At 37.9% G+C, this 22,553-nt stretch overlaps 1 protein-coding gene across 1 annotated transcript in view; it reads right to left on the bottom strand.

The window, feature by feature from the left end:
* Positions 1-22,553, bottom strand: part of DOK6 (docking protein 6) — a 362,588-nt gene that overhangs the window by 140,663 nt on the left and 199,372 nt on the right. The window contains exon 4 of the mRNA XM_060614064.3: positions 19,585-19,704. Coding sequence (XP_060470047.1) covers positions 19,585-19,704 — 120 coding nt within the window. The remainder of the gene's footprint in view (positions 1-19,584; positions 19,705-22,553) is intronic.

Raw genomic sequence — 22,553 nt, 5'->3', positions numbered from 1 at the left:
TCCCAAACCTTGCTTTATAACTTGTGTATCTCAAAGGCTACTGCAAAGTTCCACAGCCCTTGATCCCCATTTAAATGCATCAGATGCACTTTATAAAAAATAAGGTTAGTTCATAAGTTCCAGGCAGCAAAGAACTTGGTATGACCTATAAATTGTCCTATAAAATATCCCCAATTCCAAGCACCACATTCTTGGTTTATAGCAAGCAATCAATAAATAAGCATTGGTTAACTTATAGGAATGAAATAAATATATCCCATGACGAATATGCACCGCAAGAATTGAGGAATTATAAAAAGAATAATGTCATGATAATAAAAAGTTTAAGAACTGCTGGCAGATACATCTTTGTGAGTTTGAATTTAATTGTGAATTGTGCTTGAAAGGCAGTGCTGTTGAATTAATGATTTTGAGAGGCATAATGGTGCAGCTGCAGTTGAGAAAGGATTGATATGTTTAAGAATGTGCCATCATCCATCATAATGCCACCATTTGAAATACTGAGTGTTTATTGGTACTGAGCTGGAATTGTCTATATAATAGAAAGAATCTTTTCTGTGGCAGGTACTTTGCAGAGAATTGCTTTGCTGATGCCAAAAAAACAAAACAAAAAATTCAGATTCCAAATGGGTTAAATTTAATTTAAGCATGATAGCTGGAAATGTAGTAACCAAATGGACCATATTTATATTCAAGTGTCTAGATATTTTTGACCAGAATAATCTAATTCAATTTTTTACTTGGATTATTGACCCATAAAACTAATATGTATATGGATTTCACATTCATATCCTCCAGAAGAGAAAAACAAGATAAATTACATAGCTGAAGCAATGAAGAAAGATCATTGCCCCATTAATTATCTGCAATAAAAAGTGTATATATATATATATATATATATATATATATTCCATAAATCTTAAAATTCTTGTGTACAATCAAAGTCTCAATATTTTGCATTAAATACATCACTCACATTGCCACCACATTTCACACACCAATGGGATTACAAGTAGCAGATCAAAGGGGCCTGATCTCATGTAAGAGTATAAATGAAAGTTGGACCCAACAGAGTGACTCATGCATATAGATAATGCGTGAATAGAAATCTTTTCTTTGGCCAAGACCCTTTTGATGTTCAGCTTTTACATTTGGAAGTAATCGTATGTCAGTGGCATCTGTTGAGCAGAGGTAAAATGCTTTTGCTATAAAAGTGGAATGTAAAACCTTCCTCTAAATTCCTTCCTTTCTATCAATTACAGAGTCTGAAGATAGCAACCAAAGAGTCATTGCCAACATGCCAAGAAATAACACTTCTTGTAAAATATTGAAATAAACATCATTAACCAATTTTAGTGTTGCTTAAGGCTGCATTGACCCTTGATATTCACACCCATAGTTTGATATCTGAAAAAAAAATCATGTAAAAAAAATAAACCTGACATCATGTGTCCTCGAAATGGATGACAAATGAAAAATCACCTATAACCCATGGAGTATTACAGAGGACCCAAAGAACCATTGCATTTTCACCGAAATGTCTGTGTGCTCTAATGTAAGCAGATAAAACCTAGAAAAAATAAACAGAGAAAGGGTACAATCATCACAATGGACATTAAAGAAATATGGAACTGGAAAACTGAAAAATAATGAATAATTGAATTTCATACGATTCACATGATATAGGGCTCTAGATGTCAAAATTGGTGAGGTACATTTACAAACAAATACATAGATATCAGATAACCTGCCCCAAGGGACTCCTTCCTGGGCCAGCTGTAGGTGATATCAAGCAGGTAAAATGTATTGCCGTGACCTTCTTGTCTGCCTTCCACTCCCCCAGGCTTCACACACTTTGCTACCTAGCAACTCATGGTAAGCCCTTCTTGTTAATGTCTAGAACGTGCCAACCTTCCTTTTGATACTATTTCTTTCATCCCACAAAAAGGATTATTTTAAGAAATTTTATTTTTGGTTTTTAAATATTCAAAATCTATTTCATCCTAATGGGTAATTTCCAAGGATTTGAGATTCAATTAAAAAGTAGACTAATTTAATCGAGCAGAGAATGAAGGCAGCTCAAGTTATCTAGTAAATTCTTCTTCTTTGAATCCATTTTCATGGAAAAAATCTTCCCACATTTACAAGGAGTAAATCATTTTGTGCCCTTAGTAATGTAAAATATGCTGCTTCACTAAAATTTGTGATGCTTTCCACTGGAAGACCATTTCAATGTGAAATAGCTAAAATTGGCCCCCCTGAAGTGACTTTTTAAACTATTTAACTTTGCGAAATAATTGTATGAGGCAGGTGTTTTAACCACCTTCTTATCATGTCACCTTCTCACATAAGAGCCTACCTTTGGGTTTTACTGCTGAGAGCGCTGGTTTTCAGACATTAATGTGCATCAAAATGACCTGAAGGGCTTGCTTGAACATAGATTGCTGGGCGCACTCCACCCTTCTCATTTTTGATACAGTAGGTCCAGGCCGGGCCGTTCAATTTGCATTTCTACTTGTTTCCAGAGGATGTTGATGCCGCTGCCCTGGGGACCACACTGTGAGAAATGCTGATGTGAAGAACCCATTTTAGAGTATTGCCAAGGAAGTAGTGGCATCAGAGGAACTACGAGGGATGCTTTGAAAGTGATACTATGTTCCAGTAGAACAAACCGGCACACTTAATTCAAAGCTGTTCTTTAATTTCTGCTCAAATAGACTAATCCCATCTCTACTGACTCATGACCGAGCCGGCAGGAAAGAGTTCTTATGCCAATTGGAACAAAAGAAGTGAAAGGCATAGGAAGAAAGGAGGTCTATGAAATTTTTCAATTCATCAGGGTATGTATGTATATTCCCATTATTTTATTTATTATTATTATTTTTATTTGAGAGAGAGTGTGTGGGGGAGGGGCAGAGGGAGAGAGAGAATCTTTTATTTTATTTTTAAAAAATCTTTTTTTAACGTTTATTTATTTTTGAGACCGAGAGAGACAGAGCATGAACGGGGGAGGGTCAGAGAGAGGGAGACACAGAATCTGAAACAGGCTCCAGGCTCTGAGCTGTCAGCACAGAGCCCGATGCGGGGCTCGAACTCACCGACCGTGAGATCGTGACCTGAGCCGAAGTGGGCCGCTTAACCAACTGAGCCACCCAGGCGCCCCGGAGGGAGAGAGAATCTTAAGCAGGCTCCACACTCAGCATGAAGCCTGACACAGGGCTAGATCCCATGACCTTGGGATCATGACCTGAGCTGAAATCAAGAGTTGGATGCCCAACTGACTGAGCCACCCAGGCGCCCCTCTGACTATTTTCTTTTAAGGTAATCAACAATAACAGAACACTGTTAAGACACGCTAAACAACACATTTCCAAGCACCCAAAAGAATTAGGAAAGAAACGAAGCTGTTTAGTGTATGTGCTGCCGAAGCAGACACAGAAACTAGCTGTTTAAATGCAATATCCTAAACCATGGATAAAAATTCTACCAACATTAAGTCTTGTGAAGACTGCTGAATATGTGAAGAGAGAAATATTTGAAAAGGTTAAATAAAAAAAATATTAGATTAAAATGTACTCAGACATATGAAACTACAGAATTCTAGAGTGGAAAAAAAAAATCCCAAACGGTGCCCATGAGATTGTATTTTGACAAAATTTTGGTTTATATAATGGCCAACATATGAGAAAGCATAATTTAATTTTAAATGGCCAAAAACAAAAGCAAGGTGAAGTATTTACAAAATGATTTGTTATATCCAACAAAGATGCTTCTTACTATTATTGAATCTGCTATTGCGTTTACAAGGGCATTTCTACTCTAGGGGTGGATTAAGAGGTCCAAAGGAATAGACTACACCCCAAAAGTCCTGGGACCAGAGTCCAGGTGGGAACCACAAGAACAGTCCAAGGGGACTACAAAACAAGGTTTGGTCAAATTGAATTGGACAAGGTCTGGCAAGAAAGGGTAGCTACACTCAGGCGAAATGGTTCTGGAAAAGGCATAGTGAGACCTCGGGTGATGTGTGAAGATTGAACGGGTCATCAGCTCTGAGAAAGACAGAAACCTTTCTTTCTCAGCCGATGAGGTTTTAAATGGATCTGGTTTGAGGCAGGAACATTCCAACTATAGCTATTAGCTTGAGCCTGACAGGTGGAGACAAGTGGAGCATGCAGGGGCTATAGGAAACAGAGCATCAGAGTTACGTTTTGTTTTTTTAATGTTTTATTTATTTTTATTTTTTAAATTATTTTTTTAAGTTTATGTATTTATTTTGAGAGAGAGAGAGAGAGAGAGCATGAGTGAGTGTATGCAGGGGAGGGGCAGAGAGAGAGAATCCCAAGTAGGCTCTGGGCCATCTACACGGATTTGGATGCAGGCCTCGATTCCATGACCCTGGGATTATGACCAGAGCCCAAATCAAGATTCAGATGCTCAACTGACTGAGCCACCCAGGCACCCCAGATCACAGATGCAAGTTTCTAACATGAAGCAAAACATCATCTAGTGAGTAATAGAACACGACAGGATGATAAACTCTTTGACCAGTTTCTTGATAATTTCCATCTCGTAACATTGCAAACGGAAAATTGGTTTTAAAGGAAGAACCATACTAACAACAAACACATGTGCTCCCTTATAATTAATTGGAGTATTTTTTTAATGTTTACTTATTTTTGAGAGCAAGTACTGGTAGGGGAGGGGCAGAGAGAGAGGGGGTCAGAGGATCCAAAGCGGGCTCTGAGCTGACAGCAGAGAACCCAATGCGGGGCTTGAACTCATGAACCCAACCAAGAGATCCTGACCTGAGCTGAAGTCGGATGCTCAACCGCTGAGCCACCCAGGTGCCCCTGGAGTATTCTTTAAAATATAGGCTTTTGGAATGTAGGTATTAAATAATTTTGTGCGTCTAGCACATAGTGAACATTCAGCTCATTGTGGCTGCCTGAACACAAAATGCATCTTTTGCATGTCAGTTACTTAGACTAAATTTGGGAAATGTCTATTGGATGTCAATTCATTCCTTTTTTTTCAAAGAAGGATTCTGATAAGTTTTCATTGTTAGCTGATTGCAGGACACTCATATCCTTTCTATCCATCCCACTTCTCCCGAGACTTCAGAAGGTTGGGTCAAAAAAAGGACGGAACATGGAACTAAGTATTATGCCTAAATGTTTGGAAACCAAGAAATCTGTAAATATTAACACCCATCTGGTGTTCCACAGGGAGATGTTAAATTTTACAGTAACTTCAGCTAAGCAGGTGAGTGTGAGCTCCTAATCTTTTACCTTCTCTTCCTTTTAAATTCCAAGCATAGCTCAAAAGGAGAAGCCCCGCAAAAAGAAAAGAATTCTTTAGCTCTTTGGCGACATCCCTAATTTTCTGAATTTCATTTCCAGGATCTTCCAGAGGGTAGAGGCTTATATATCTGTTGAAGTTCATTAGCGAAAATGTGTAGGTATTATTTAAATTAAATAGCTTAAAGAAAATTAATAATTACAACTAATATACATATAAAATAATTACATATATGTAAAAACTGATTTTGTCATGATTAGCAATAGCTATAAATAATTGGTTAACTCATTTATAATTCTGGATTTCACTTAGTTGTTTGTATGAGCCAGTGATTCCTGAAAGTAACACTCACTCTATATGCAACTTACAGCTCACGATAACTTTAAATATTTAAGGGAGAGAGAATTAAATTGTTTTTTTCCAAAATGTCACGTGATCAGAAAAGTCACTGTTTATGGAAAGCATTTGTTTAAATTAAATTTATTACTGCAGCTGGTTCATTAAAAGATCCAAACTTTGTCGTCTCATCAAATGCGGAAACGTATCTTGTCTTGTTGGTGACCTTTATCTTCCTTCTCACGTGGCCATCGTGAACAGCTGTAGCCCACATCTTGCAACCTGTCCTCAGACTTATCGTGGTGAGTTTGCATCTCCAAACTCTTGTCCCCCGAACTCTCTTGCGCACTGGTACCAGCCTGGGCGGGACGACCAGATTCTACAGCTCCATCACCACAGGCAAGTTGGGGGGTCCTTGTCCCAATCTGGCAAGCAATCCAAATTCTGTGAGTAGTTCTTTTGCTTCTCTGGTGCTTGGAGGGAGATGTGTTCCTCCTTGCTGCCCTCCTCCTGTGAAAGACCTTCAAAGACTCCTCTTCAATTAATCTTCCAGCCTAATCTTTAGAATTTCATGGTACTGTTCACCCATCAGCCACTGCTCTGGGGCTACGGAACATTTCTGAGACAGCAAGAAAGCCCCATTCTCTGCTCTAGAGTTAATAATTGTTACATAACAATTCAAAGCATGAAATTTTAATATTAGCACTAAATTAATAAGCAGTTCACTAAATATTATTTCGTCCCAGGACCAGAGCCATTGGTCTAATATTAAGCATCAATGAATAAATTCATTCAGAATCTGGCATCTGAGAAACTGACCATATGCTCTGGAGTGCGCAATTTATCACTACTCATCTCAGTTTGAAATCTAGGTTCACACCATTGTTTGAGGTAGTCTGCCTTGTTTTTAACAGTTATATGAAGTGTTAAGGAATTCAACACAACCAGATACTACCCAGAAAATAATGAGATTTTTCGGTATCATTCTGAATTTTATATTCTTATCTCCAACTTTCCATAATATTGGGATATTGCAGTGGTCAGCCTTCAATTTCAGCAGCTTTAGAAATGGAGCCACACTGAGAAGGCAGATATGTGCACATTTAGACACATCCTGATATCCGTATAATGCAGATATAGCAGGGATGAAACAAAGCATGATTTATACTCATCGAGATGTGAAGAACTCTTCAGAAGTTGTGACTTCATTTTTACCACAGTGCAGAAATTTGTCAAAATGTATTTTATTACAATGTGGCAATAGTAATAAATTCAGGTGCCAGATGCCATCTGCTCAATGGCCACTGTGAATTGGAACCTCTGTGTTTCTCCAATCAGTCGGCAGGACTTAAAACAACAGCCGTATTTTTAAATTCCCCAGCAATTAATTTAATTCCTTCTCCCCTTCCTTCCTTCCTTTTCTCCTCTCCTCTCCTCTCCTCTCCTCTCCTCTCCTCTCCTCTCCTCTCCTTCCCCTCCCCTCCTCTCTTTTTCTCTTTTCACAAAAAAATGACTGTTGACTGAATATTATCTACATTTCCGAGTAAATCATGTTCACTCTAATAAATACAGTAAGTCATTTTAAAAATAAAATAAATTCAACTGCTATTATACCTTCCAGAGGTCATCTCTGTTAAAGTAATAGTGTATCTTAACATATAAATAAGTTCGCATACAATTGTAATTATACTGAATATAAAGTATTGAACCCTTTGAATTGTACTCACTAGTATAAGAATTTTCAGATGCTATTAAATATTCCTTGGGGACATAGTTTTTAATGAATACATAATATTCCATTGTATAACTATGCCGTATTTTATTTAAAATGATCTACTTGATGAATATTAAATTTATGCCAACTTTTGTCTAATATAAATTAGGCTACAGTAAAATAATCAACTTTTAGCTCAATCTGCTGAATGATTCAGTCATTTCATATTGAGTCATAGAGTTTACTTTATTCTTATATATAAATTTTGAGTCACTTTAATATCCTTAATTATTAACTTACATCGGGCCCTAACATCTGAATCATTATATTAAATGCCATAAACTCTTTCAAGAATGACCATGCCAAATTGATTTCCAGAATTTCCTTACCGATATATATTCCAATTAAAATATCTATTTTATACATTCATTAATATAAGTGTCCTTTGCCAGAATTTTTTAAAATTGAGTTTACTGTTACTCATGTTGGTTGAGATGATTCTATATACTAGAAATTTTCTCTACCATGTTTACGACAACAACTTCATATTCAGGTTTTCATCCATTTTGTTTATAATATTTACGTAAGCCCAGAAAGTGGAAAGTAGTTTCAAGTTTTCTAAAAAGTCCTTTGTTATTGGAAGAAACTCAATATTCTCCTACATTTTTCGTAGCAATTTTAGCATTTTATTTTTTATATTAACTGGTATACCGAAACATAATGAAATGTTCATATGTCACTTATGATGTCCTCTCAGTTTTGACAAAAGCACATTAAGGCACACAACTTTTCTGCTCTCCAGAATGTTCCCTTATGCCATGCCCCAGAAGCTACCACCAGTCTGATTTCTAACACTGTAGGTTATTTTTGCCTGTTCTGGTAGGTTCTTGTGAGCTAGGAACACCCAGCTTCAGCATATCACTAATTTATTCCCAGTTCATGGCTTTCCATTTTTATTATTTCCTTTTTAATTATTTTCAGAGTTTATTTATTTATTTTAAGAGAGAGAGAGACGGAGAGAGTGAACCAGGGAGGGGTAGAGAAAGGGGGAGAGAGAAAGAATCCCAAGCAGGTTCCACAGAATCAGTGCAGAGCCCAACACATGGCTTGAACCCACAAACCATAAGATCATGATCTGAGTCAAAATGGAGAGCGGGATGATTAACTGACTGAGCCACCCAGGTGCACCATCTTTTCAAATTTTTTGATTATGCTTTTTTGGTGACCATAGGTTTAAATTTTGATGAAGCCCAAATTATTTCTTTTTACAGTTTGCTTTCGTTGTTTTATTTAAGAAATGTTGGCCTATCTCAAAGTTCCATTCATGTTAAATTGATATTTGAGTATAGTGTGAGGTGGGGGTTGAGGTTCATGATTTCCCATAGGGATATCCAGTCACTTCACTTATTAAGGAAATTTTCCTTTTCTCATTGCAATGAGCAATGAGCTTGGGAGAAAGGACTTTGGTGTCCTTGTAAAAAATTACTAATCCATATATGTATGGATCATTGTCTTTCTATTCTGTTCCATAGACTTCTTTGTCTATTGTCTGTCTTCATTGCTGTCAGTTGTAGTAAATTCCAAAATTTTCTAGAAAGGGTATCCATTCCAACTTGGTTTTGTCTTTTCAAGACAGTTTGGCTAGTCTTAGACCTTTCTGTTCCAAATGTATTTTGAAACTGTCCCATCAAGTTCTAAGAAAAATGCCTGGCTTCTAGGATTTTTACTGGCATTGTGTCAAATCTATAGGCTAATTTGGAGAGAACTGACTTCTTAACAATACTGACTATTGCAATCATAAACACAGTTTACCATTCCACTTATTTAGATATCTTTTAATTTCTCCCAGCAATATTTAATTTTCAGTGTAGAGGTCTGTTATATACTTTGCCAATTTTATCTCTGAGTATGTGATGGTTTTTGATGATACTGTAAATGATATTTTTCTTTTCATTTTGTAATTGCTCATTACTAATATATATGGGTGTATACATATATAATCTCTCTGTAATATTCATACATATACCCATATATACAAATTTTTGCGTATTAATTTTTTATCCTGAAACATCACCAAGTTCACTTGGTTATAGCTGTTTTTCTCATCGATTCCTTAGGATTTTCCAGGTACACGACCTTAGCTCCTTATTCTTTGCCAATTTTTATGATTTTACTTTATTTTCTTGTCATATTACACAAGTCAGAACTTTAAGTAGAATATGTAGAATACTGAAAACAATTGGTGAGAGAGGATATCTTTGTCTTATTCTCAATCTTATGAGGAAAGCATTCAATATCTTTATCTTAAAAATTATATTTTCTGAATGATTTCATTGATGTCCTTCATCAGTTTGAGAAAGTCCCCTTCTATTCCTACATTTTCTGAGAGTTGTTTTCACAAATGAATATTGTATTTTATCAAATGCTTTTTAAGCATCAATTATAATAATCATATAATTTATTAATATAGTGAAACATATTGATTGATTTTGGGAAATGTTTGCATTTCTGGCACATACCAATTTTGATCACAGTGTATTGTCTTATAACACTTTAGTATTCCTTTTCTAATTTTTAGAAGGATTTGTACTTATATGCATGAAAGATACTTGTCTGCAATTTTCTTTTCTTATATTGACTTTGCCTGGTTTTAGCATCTGGGTTACAGTAGCCTCATAAAATGAGTTGTGGAATAATCAGTCCTCTGTTTTCTGAAGAAGTCTGCATAGGACTGGTATTTCTTCTCCTTTAAATGCTGAATAGACTTCAACATTGCAACTTTGTGGGACTAGGGGTTGTGTATAGGAAGTTGTATAATAATAACTTTAATTCTTTAATTGATGTAAGGCTCTTTAGATTTTCTATTTTTTTCTTGAGTCAGTTTGGTAATTTGAATCTCTGTTAAGTGGTTCAAAATTAGATTATTTTTAACCCAACATGAGAAAGGCTACATTTTATCTAATTTTATTTTTAAAGTTTTTAAAAAATATCTATCTATTTATTTATTTATTTATTCATTTATTTATTCGAGACAAATAGAGAGAGAGAGAGAGAGAGAGAGAGAGAGGGGGAGGGGCAGAGAGAAAGGGAGACACAGAATCTGAAACAGACTCCAAGCTCTGAGCTGTCAGCACAGAGCTGGAAACAGGGCTTGAACCCACCAATTGCAAGATCATGACCTGAGCCGAAGTCGGACAATCAACCAACTGAGCCACCCAGGTGCCCCTATTGTTAAAGTTTTTATTTATTTATTTTTAGAGGGAGAGAGTGAGAGCGAGTAGGAAGGAGCAGAGAGAGAGACAGAGAAAGAGAGAGAGACAGAGAGAGAATCCTAAGCAGGCTCCCCACTGCCAGCATGGAGCCCAAGGTGAGGCTCAAACTCATGAGTTGTGAGATCATGACCACCGCTGAAATCAAGAGTCAGATACTTAACTGACTGAGTCACCCAGATGCCCCAAAAGGCTACGTTTTAATAAAAAGTAACTTGTTAAAATTTATTATCAACTTATTGTCAAATTATTAATGCTTTATTTATATGGCTTTGTTTTATTTTGTATCGTTCCTAACCATTTCCTTTATTATTTTAAAAATATTTTTATCCAGTGATGTTCAAAGATTTAAATTATATATTAGATTTTATTTATGAATGCTATAATCAGAGATAATATTACTTTTTTACTTATGGCAGATGGAAATTAAAAACATTTCCCACAACACTTTTCCCTCCAGTTTTAACATCTGTTTTAATCTGAGCATTGGGAAAGATACTGTGACTACTGGAATTTTAAGTTGTGCTCAAAGAAAAATGTAGAGCTTTACAAAATCTATTAAGAAAGCAAAAAGCTGAAAATTAATGATCAAATATCCATTTCAAGAGATTTGAAAAAGAAGCTGCAAATAAACCCTAAACTGTGGAGCAACTCCTATGGCATGAGAGCAGAGATTAATACAATTTAAAACAATGAAAAGAGGTCTCCCAAATAGGTACATCTCTGATGATGCCGATTAAGAAAAAAAAAAAAAAAAAAAGCCAAACGTAACTTATATGAAGTAAAAAGGGACTATCATTACAGTGTGGGCAGGTATTAAGAAGATGATTTAAGGATGTTGTGATTCAACTTATTCCAATAATTCTGAAACTTTGCAAGGAATGACTAAATCATAAAATCACTGGCAGATTCTTTTGAAGCTAATTATAGTCAAGTTTATACCCAAGTTTTCAAATTTTAGTGGACATTAGGGTCACTGAGTTTGTTAAAATATAGACATGGGGCCAACATACCTTTGTCAGTATGGGTGGGGACCCAGAATTTTCTTGCTTACAATCCACCTGATATGAATGTGATGGAGATGCTCACTGGTGTCCCAGATACATACTGAGTTTCCTGCCAAGCACCTGGTTCCCATGCTGGGTTTTACTTAACCCTCACGACAATCCTATGAGACACATACTATCATGATCATTTTCAAGAGTAGGAAGCTGAGATTTAGAGAATTTCCGTAACTTGATCCTGGCCCCAGAACTTAGAAGTGGAATAGAACTCAATGATACACTGAATTTTCTTGGCTACTTTTGTTGATCAGGTTCCATGTTGCACTTTCACACTCTATGCTACTTTGTTTTACTGTGACAGGAAAAAGAAATGGTTCATTAAAACTTGACTCTATCAAAAAGTGAAAACCTTGATTTACTCAAGGCTGAGTAAATCAAGGTTTTCTTTTCTTTTGGGTGTGTACGTTTGTGTTTGTTTCCTGTCAAAGAAAGATTCATTTAATCTAATCTGTGGTCAAAGTTCAATGTTGGAGTGTCCTTGCCTCTTCATCTAGGCTGGATTGACAGTCACAGGAGTCCACAGAGGAAATGGGAGTCCCCTTATCTGGTTTGTATATATCCACATGCGTGTGAAGTCCCATCACTCTACTTTCCTGTGATATGGCATCTTCTGCTCCCAGATCCTGTCAGAAGTCCAGTGTGGGCCCGCAGGAACTCGGGCACCCCTCCAGGCCACAATGAGTTTTGAGACAAGACTCTCTCTGTCTTCTTACACCTCTCTGGGCTCTGCTGACATCTCCCCACTATTCTTCCCATGCTTCTCATGAAGCCTAATATGGAAAATCAAATCCTAGCATTTACTCTTGAAGAAATATCCAATTGATATGCGGAGACATAAACATGTATCTCTGTCCACCCACACTCCCAGGGAAAGGGGGCAAGCAAGGCATTTACTTCTTCCTCACCATAAAACTTATTTTCAAAGTCACAAAACTTATTTTCTTCTGGCCTGCGGCTGGGAGATACCAGTAATTCTGGATTCATCATTCTCCTCTCAAAAGCTTCCTCTGTCACGTAACTACAAATGTTTTTGAAATTTGCATCTTTGTTCTCTGTGTGTACAGGGAATGTTTCCAGGGCCTAGGAAACAGGACAGAACTATCTTGGTGTCTCCATAGAGCAAGCATCTCACTTTGCAATGACGTGGTTATGATCTGACAAATGGATCATTGTGCTGAGGCAATGTGGTGCAGAAGCACCATAGAGCATCCTTAGTTCCCCTGAAGCACTTATTGCAAAACGAGGCAGAAACACATATGGCGTTGGCCTTTATTCCCTTGTAGTGCACGTCGAGGACCGCCAAATGGGGAAAGTGGTAGTTGTAACCAGGCTTGTTAATTATATACAGTGTCTCTATCCATCCAATAGTGAAATTAAAGCAATGCAGCACGAGGCTAGGCAAACAGTGTGGCCGCTGCCGGATTTGGTATCGCATTCAGGAATGTCATCTTATCCCTTCTGGGGTGGCTCTTCCCATCACATTCGCCTTTCAGTTATAGATCGATAGTCACCTCTGCTGGCTATACTGGCATTTTCAAATGTACAGGTAAATAAATATTTACAATTTGTAAATTGTAATTGTAATTAATTGTAAATTAATTAATTGTAATTAAATTGTAAATAATTGTAATTAATTATTATTATTTGTAATTACAAATAATTATACTCACAAATACTTACAAATTATACTTACAAATACTTACAAATATTTGTTCGTAATTGTAAGTAATTGTAATTGTAAGTAATTGTAATTTGTAATTGTAAGTAATTGTAATTAAATTGTAAATAAATACAATTTAATGATTGATGGGCATTAAGAATTTCAGACTTGCCTCGTTGATAAAGCTTGTCTGGGGGTATAAAAAATTAGTTAAAAAAAAAAAGGTATGATCATACCTATACCACAGCATTTTCCTTTTATTTTTATTTTGGCATGTACTTAGTATACTTCAGGTGGAAGATTGGATAATTTTTTTCTCAGTTCACTTCCTCTCCATATTAGATCGTAGGTTCTAACTCATGGCACGGCCTCGCAGGTGGAGTGTCCTGCTGGCCTCCTGACTTGGGTTGAGCCACAGGACTTGCTCTGGCCAGTGGAATATCCGTGGACATGACACATTCAGAGGCTTAATTCGTGTGGCAGCTTTCGGCTTTCTTTCTTGCCCGATTGTTTTTTGTCTTGAGAACGTGCCTTGGGTCGCCATTAGTGTAAGGAGGATAAGAGACATATGGAAAAGACATGGCCACCGCGTGAAGCCTGGAACCGACCTCAGCAGCAGCCCGCCTAAGTCAGCACAATCCTAGCCAACCCACCTGTACGTGAACGATAAAGATACACTTCCAGGTCCATGCTATTGAGATTCTGCGCAGCCAGTAACACAGTATTATTTTGAAAAACAATGATCGATGCACCTTGTTTATAGGTTTGTCCCCCCTCACTACTCTGCGAGCTTCTTAAAAGTAATGACCGTATTTTATATAATTCTACATTTCCTCAGCTTGGTTCTTGCATTTCATAGCCTCCGAAATGTCTGGTGGGTGAATACTGAACGACTAACTGACATACAAGCATGTCTGAGTGGAATATAAGAAGCACAGTCACTATGGCAACCCAGGTAAACAATTTAGCAACAACACTGGAATACTGCTTTGCTTCTAGGGGAAGGTTATACATATTCTTAGGCTAAAAGTAAAAGTTTGTACCAATTCTGGTCCATTCGTAAGCAGGAACCCTAGTTTCTACATAAAATCGAACCTTCAGATCTGACTCCACATTAATAGATGGCAAAGTCTAAGGTCGCTCTTCCATTTTGTTCCTGATGGCGATCTCTTGCCTCACTGAGTCCACTTTCAACAACAACTGCAGGAACTTCCCACAAGTGCGTTGCTTCTTGTTTATGATGCTTGCTTCTGCTATAAAGGATTAATACATAACATCTGTCTTCTAGAATTGCTATTATGTATAGCGAATCCTTTATAAATAACCATTATTCTAACACCATACATTCTAAGGTCAGTGTAGGCAATCTTAAATAGAACCAAAAGACACGAAGATTCTAGAAGTCATAAGAATTTAAGGCTCAAAATGTCTACTTAATATGGACTTTCTTGAGGCAGTGTTATCTGAAATCTGAGAATGAGTGAGTGTGTGTGTGTGTGTGTGTGTGTGTGTTTACTTTCCCCTACACCACGTGGGATTCTGAGTCGATATGAAAACAGCTGACAGCACTAGATAAAGATGATTATAGCAAAGAATTTAATCAATAACCACTTTTATCTCCTCAACACACATTACACCTTTAAAAATTATTTGCACAAATGTTTATTCTTAGCTAGTCTCAGAGTAAATAAGGCCGTGCTGTGTGAAAAGTCAGAAAAACATTAGAGGAGAAGAAGCAGTTCTGAGTGTCAAAAGAAAAATGCTGTGGTCAAGACTGAGGAGTGAATCTTCCCTTGATGATAGGATACCACAGGATCACCACCGGCCACAATAATGTCATTTCTGACATCAATTCTGGAGGCATATGTATCTCATCTCTTTGGAGACATTTCAAGTTAAATCCAAGCACATTATTGATAAAATAGTAAAATGATGTCTCTGATGAAAAATAAATTGTATAATTTAGTACTAAAATGCCTTAGGAAGGAAACCTAAATCTTTAATGACAAATCGTTCAAATCTGTACATATTAATGTCCTCAAACATGTATTAGGAAAGGAAGAAAATTTTGTTTATTTTAGGAAGTGTTAAATGCTTGAAGAGTCTGGAATAGGGATTGTAAACCATGAAAGGACATTTTTTTTAAGTTTATTTATTTTGAGAGAAAGAGACAGCATGTGTGTGCAAGCAAGCAGGGGAGAGGGGTGGCCAGAGAGTGAGAAAGGGAGAGAGAGAGAAAGAAAGAGAGAGAGAGAGAGAGAGAGAGAGAAAGAGAGAGAGAGAGAGAACCCCAAGCAGTCTCCATGCTGTCAGCACAGAGCCCAACATGGGGCTCAAAGTCACAATCTGTGAGATCACGATCTGAGCTGAAATCTAGAGTCAGATGCTTATCGACTGAGCCAACCAGGTGCCCTGAAGGGACATTTTTATTTTATTTGTTTTATGTTTGTTTGTTTGTTTGTTTGTTTAGAGAGAGAGAGAGAGAGGATGAGAATGAGCCCGGAGGGGCAGAGACAGAGCGGGGACAGAGGATCCGAAGCAGGTTCTGTGTTGTCAGCGCAGGGCTCAATGTGGGGCTCCAACTCATAAACCATGAGATGATGACCTGAGCCTAAGTCAGACGCTTAATCAACTGAGCCACTGAGACACCCCCCGAAAGGGCAGTTTTAAAAAAGATTATTTTAAAAAGACTTTATTAGCTAGCTAAAACAATAAATACTTCCCCACACATAGTGAAATAAACACATGCATTGTCTTAAGAATACGTGTGTCCTGAACAATCTTGGGGCCCAAGGGAGGGGGTTGAAGTTGGCTGAGGAGCATTCTTTGTCTTTACCATGATAACTACTGGTATTTATTTCAAGGGGATCCTAAAATGGAATTAGCATATTATCATATTTGTAGGAAAGTCTGTTGATTAGGAAGTGAGAAAATCAGGGTATTCAAGTAACGAACTGTCAATCTGTGTGTGTGTGCGTGTGTGCGTGTGTGTGTGTGTGTGTGTGTTTCTCTCCCAGGCAGCAAGTGTGTGTGTATGTGTGTGTATGCATGTGTGTCTCCTGGAATTTTTTGAGCTAGCAATAGTAGAGCCTGTAATCCTGATATTCTGTCAAGATTTATGCTTTTCATCTTCTCTTGTGGTATGAATGACTATTTAAAAAAGTTTTAGCTAGCCCTCAATGGGCCAAGAACAGAGGAAAGGTGTTATTATCTAAACTTGAGACACTTTAAAGGAAGGACATGTAGACTTGAGCCTAGAGCAGTGGCCATGTCTATGGCCTTGGGACTCAAAAAGAAAGTCATCCATGTGGAAGGTGATTTCTAGAAAAAGAAGACCTTTCCATCCATGAAGCTTCCTTTTAGAGTTGAACCCTAAAGAGTCTCAGTGACCATGAGAATGTATGTGTGTGTGTGTGTGTGTGTGTGTGTGTGTGCTTAAGGAAGATTGCCGATTTCCTTATAGGGTATCACATACTTAGGAGGTCATTTAAAAGAACCAAATACTACCCTCTCTAACTAAATAATTGCTTATAAATTTCTAAAATGTATTTTTAAAAGCACGTGTTTCCCTTTGTATGAAGTTCAGCTTATTGAACAAAATAAAACTAAGAAACCCACTTAAGGCATTGAATGTTACTATGATTTCAATTCTTCAGTAAACACAGGAATTCTTTTTGATTTCTTTGTTTTTACTTGTACTTAAAAATACTTGTGCCTCTTTAAAATCGGATTAAGAATGAGAGTTAGTCTTTATTTTACATCACCTCGTTAAACCATCATGATTTCATTTTCACTCATTAGGAAACTAAAATCAGAAGTGTTAGTAACCTGTCTGAGCTCAGTAAAGGGTGTAGCCCGCATTCGACCATGGCCTGAGAAGTACACTTGGAAAGCTGTGACTGCTTGTGCTATATATCTCTGCAAATTACTCTGACATTATCATGAAATTAACAATAAAATCATAATAAGCCAAAGAAGCATATATCCACTATCTTCAATGGAAACCATATACAACCCCAAATCTTTATTTTAAATTTTTTTAACGTTTTATTTATTTTTGAGACAGAGAGAGAGAGCATGAACGGGGGAGGGGCAGAGAGAGAGGGAGACACAGAATCGGAAGCAGGCTCCAGGCTCTGAGCCATCAGCCCAGAGCCGACGCGGGGCTCGAACTCACGGACCGCGAGATCGTGACCTGAGCTGAAGTCGGATGCTTAACCGACTGAGCCACCCAGGCGCCCCCAACCCCAAATCTTTAAAGTAAAAGCATGCAACTCACACGAAATGAACCACCAGTGGTGCTCCCACCCACAGGGCCTAATTTAGTCGCTTTCTCCATAGTTCCTTTATGTAGTACTTGATGAATGTTTATTAGTAAGAATTTTTTCTTTCTTTCCTTAAATGGTGGATGAACACCATGCTTTAAGTAGCACAGTGTGGATGTTGTGTATGTAGCTCAAGCTCTCAGGAAACCGATCAGGGAGACGAAATAAATCCAAGATAGTGTGGGAGAGAAACTGGAATATGAATTGGAAGCTGGAAGAGGGGCTGCAGAAACGCCTCTGTAGCTTCCTGAAAACCACCAGCACAGGCAAAAGTGTTGTGCCCACATATGTTCTTGGCCAATTAACAGGAGAAATCCATCTTTTCAGGTTAGCAACAAACAATAAATAATGGTTTTTAATGGGCTGCAAAGACAGTGATGGCTGTGAGCATATTATCAGTCATAAGATCATGATCACTAAGTGCTATCCTGTGCACTTGTACCTGTGCTACCTAATTTATAAACCACAGATCATTCCAGAATTTCTTTTTTCTAAGGTTTATTTATTTATTTTGGGTGGGAGGGGCAGAGAGAGAGGGAAAGCCCGCAGAGTCTGACACGGCGTTTGATCTCACAAACATGAGATCATGACCTGAGCCGAAATCAAGAGTCAGATGCTCAACCGACTGAGCCACCCAGGTGCCTCTACAGAATTTCTTTTTAATAATTAGTGTCACATTTCACCAAGTCTCTCAAGCTTTTTCAAAAACACTATCAAAAATTAGCAACATTGAAAAGTTTCTATTTTCACACTATGAGGTCATCTAGTGATGATTATAATTATTTTTAGAAATGAAGAAAGAGGAGAACATTACATTATCCCAATTTCATTATTTAGAGGTGGTAGTCAAGAACATGCAGGGGCACCTGGTTGGGTCAGTTGGTTGAGCGCCGACTTTGGCTTGGGTCATGATTTCACAGTTTGTAAGTTCGAGCCCTGGGTCAGGCTCGCTGCTGTCAGCACAAAGCCCGGTTCGGATCCTCTGTTCCCCTCTTCCTCTGCCCCTCCCCCCAACCTCTCTCAAAAATAAATACAGAATTAAAAAAAAGAACATGCAGTATAGATTCTTAAGAGACACCAAGAAATGCCTGTTAGGTTAGAGAACAGTGTAGTTAAGTAAGCAATGTGTATCACATAAACCTCAATTTTGTAATGCCTCATATTTCATCCACTGTACCTACACATTTTCAGTATGCTATGGACTGAATTGTGCGTCCCTAAAATTCCTGTTGAAGCTCTAACCTCCAAGATGAGAGTATTTAGAGACGGAATCTTTAGAAGTAATTAAGTTTAGATGAGCTCATGAAGGAGCCCCCCACGATGAGATTAGTACCCTGATAAGGAAAGTCCTGAGAGACCTTTCTCTTTCTCTCCCCCTTAGCCATAAGGGGGCACAGCAAGAAGATGGCTGTCTGCAAGTCTAACATAGGATCCTCACAGGAAACTGACCCCTCATCTTGGATTTCTAGCCTCCAGAACTCTAATTAATTCCTGTCGTTGAAGCCACCCAGTCTATGGCAGCCTCAGCTAAGACACGGTGTTAGCCAAAGTCCCTACAATCTATTGATAAGTAGCAAGATAAACCCATTTGTTAACAGACTCAAAACCTACAACGACTCTCAGAGGAGATAATATGGAAATATTGTACATTCAAAAGCTAATATATATTGAGTTATTTATTAGTTACTTATTTCGATACATCACAATGGCACAGAGCCACAAGTCAGGACGCCTGGGTTGTGCCTTAGTATTTTCTCCCAGTTGCCAGGCAACTTGGGAAAGCCTCTTACCAGCTCGGGTGGATCAGTGTCCTTTCCTCGAATAATGATTGGTCTGAAAGATTCCTGAGGCCCTTTCCAGTCTCAGAGCTTGACAACCATGAGTGCACTTTAAATAACGGAAGGCCACTCACACTTACCATTCTGTTCTCTCTGTACTCCAGCTGCCAGAAGATCAGGCTCCCCAAGGCTGATGTCGTTCAGCCGTGTCCCCAGACACTCCATGCAGAGATGTTTGCACCATTCTTCAGCCTCCAGCTCTGAAAATGAGCACACACCATCAAAGTCAGAGAGCGCTTCACAGGGACGACACAAGAAGGCTATTTCCTGAACCATTTCCCTGGGTAGGTGGGAAGAGTTCAAACTCTGCCTTAAGAAAACAAAACAAAAGCTATATTCAAGGAGTGAAAAAAAAATCCCCACAGTTATTTCCCATGGGCTGACATGACAACATTATAAAGTGGTTTTAAATTATTTCAATGTACTTTCTCTTACTTACAAATAACAGTCAGAATATTTATTGTCTAGCATATATACATATGTATATATATCAATTTTATTAAAATCTAAGCTAGTTAACATACAGTGCAGTAATGGTTTCAGGAGTAGAATTTAGTGATTCATTACTTATATATAACCTCCAGGGCTCATCCCAACAAGTGCCTTCCTTAATGTCCATCCCCCATTTAGCCCTTTCCCCCACTCTACTCCCCTCCAGCAGCCCTCAAGTTTGTTCTCTGTGTTTAAGAGTCTCTTACGGTTTGCCTCCCTGTCTGTTGTTATTTTATTTTTCCTTCCCTTCCCTTATGTTCATCTGTTTTGTTTCTTAAATTCCACATATGAGTGAAATCATAGGATATTTATCTTTAAGATTGATTTAGTTTTTGGAGGGGGAGTACTTAGAAAACTTAATTAAATATAAAATAAAAATATATAAATGAATCTTTGAAAAATGTCAGATTAAAATAAACAAGAAGATGCTTTCCTGAAAGTGACTTAGATCTGCATGGGTTGAAGGTCTGATCTTTCATTCTGAACTGCAATGAATCAAAGATCAGCACAAGAATGTGAAAGCTTCTCTTTTGTAAACATCAAAAATTGTCCATCTTTGAAATAAAAATGGGATAGGATATTCAAAGTAACTTTCCCTTTTGGAAAACTCCAATTTATCTAAGATATTGGTTATCTTCCAACTTCTTTATATTTGCAAGCTTCTTCTTTGCTTGAAACATTAGAACATCTTACACCTACACAGAATCTTATAGTATCTAACACTTTCACAAACATCAGTGAATTTGATTCTTATATAAGCCCTGTGTGGGTGAGGTGGGTAAGGGTTAGTGTTGCACCTGGGTCCCATATCACTGGTTGGCACCAAGATAGAACTGAAGCCCGGATCTTGTAGATACTATAATATGAAGAACTTGAGAATGGCTATGAGATTTAAAATTTGGGGCCAAGCCCCAAAATCGCTGCACAGAAATTGGGTGGGAACTTTCCATCGACACCTGCCTGGAGAAATTTTTGACTTTTCCATGTAGCATAAATCTGCACTAGAGCAGTTTAATATAGATTGCCTTCAAATCTGTTAGTTTCCGCAGATGACATTCCAACCTTTGCCTTGGCATTTTAAACTCCCCATAAAAAGTTACCTGTGACAGGTTTTCTTGACTCCAGGGGTTTGAATACCAACCGCTGTGCTCAACGGTCAACACCATCAAACCTGGGTGATGTTTCCTTCCTGTGCTTAGTCACTCTGCCTTAGCATCACAAACAGGTTTGATCAATGAGATGTCAGGCCAAATTTGTCATTTAGTTTTAGCTTTATCAAGACCACAAAATATTGTTAGAAAATAAAAAGAGCATGTAGTCTTGCACAGGGTACCGTTCTGATGAAAATAACAGTTCCCATGCTCTAGTCATGAAAGGTGTTTTCTTTTTTTATCTTTTTTAACGTGTATTTATTCTGGGAGAAAGAAAGAGAAGACAGGGGGAGGGGCAGAGGGAGAGAGGGAGAGAGAATATCCCAAGCAGGTTCTGCACTGTCAGTGTGGAGCCCGATGTGGGGCTTGAACTCATGAAGCTGTAAGATCATGACCTGAGCTGAAATCAAGAGTTGGACGCTTAACCCCCTGAGCCACGCAGACACCCCAGGTGTTTCCTTTACATAAGGTATGCTTTGCATATGTCAGGGACCATCCTCTCAGCAGTTCTACATGCCATCTACTAAGTCACAGAGGAAGTAGATCCTCTTGTGACCCTGACCTCTTGCTCAGGTGGAATTCAGAGGCTGGGTATTGCTGTTTAGGCATCTCCTCAGGAACCTAGAAAATAATCCTTCCCAGTCACAAGGGCGCTAATAAAAAAAAAAAAAAAAAAAGGGCACTTGCTGAGGCTCACAGCTTTCCAAAAACAAAGTTTTTTTTCTAGTGAGGGAATTGCCAGCATTCCTGAAAAAAAAATTATAGAAGCAGCAACAGCATGTACTGGAAATGATTTTCATCAGACAGATGAGATTTGATTTGTAAAGTTTATAAATGTTTTGAAAACTTTTCTAACAACAAACCAAAATCTTAAGCCAATTTCTCTATGTCTCTAGAAATCCTTAACATTTCTGTTAAGGGAGACAATAGGACTATTTTCTTTCCCTTTTTACACTTTTATATCTTGAATATATCCCAGGACTCCACAATTTTAATTCATCAGTAAAATCACATGCAATTAACATCGGCATGATTCTACCTGATCCTATCTCCGGTACTCCACAGATGGAGTTGAGGATACCTAGTATGCTGTTTGGGATAAAAATAAAAATGTTAAATATGACAAACACCTTTGTGCCAGTGTTCCCTTTAAATACTAAGTCAGTGCATGCCCAGAGGTTAAAGAAATGTGTTATTCATTTCTGTTAGCTTTTTTTTCTTTGTCCTAGGATTTAATAAGACAAAGAAAACAACCATAGAGTAAAGGGCTTCTATGAGGCTAAAACTCTTCTCTCAAGTAGAATTCAATGTGGCATCTCTGTAAGAACCAGGGAGGTCTTGCAGGACAGAAATGGGAGGCATTCATGGGCTTCTGCCAGCAGGTAAAGATGTCTTTTGTGTCGAAT

The sequence above is a fragment of the Panthera onca genome, chromosome D3 (assembly GCF_046562875.1).
Source record: "Panthera onca isolate mPanOnc1 chromosome D3, mPanOnc1 haplotype 2, whole genome shotgun sequence".
NCBI lineage: Eukaryota > Metazoa > Chordata > Mammalia > Carnivora > Felidae > Panthera > Panthera onca.
Note: the sequence above shows the minus strand (reverse complement) of the source record. Positions and strands in the feature narration are given on the sequence as shown.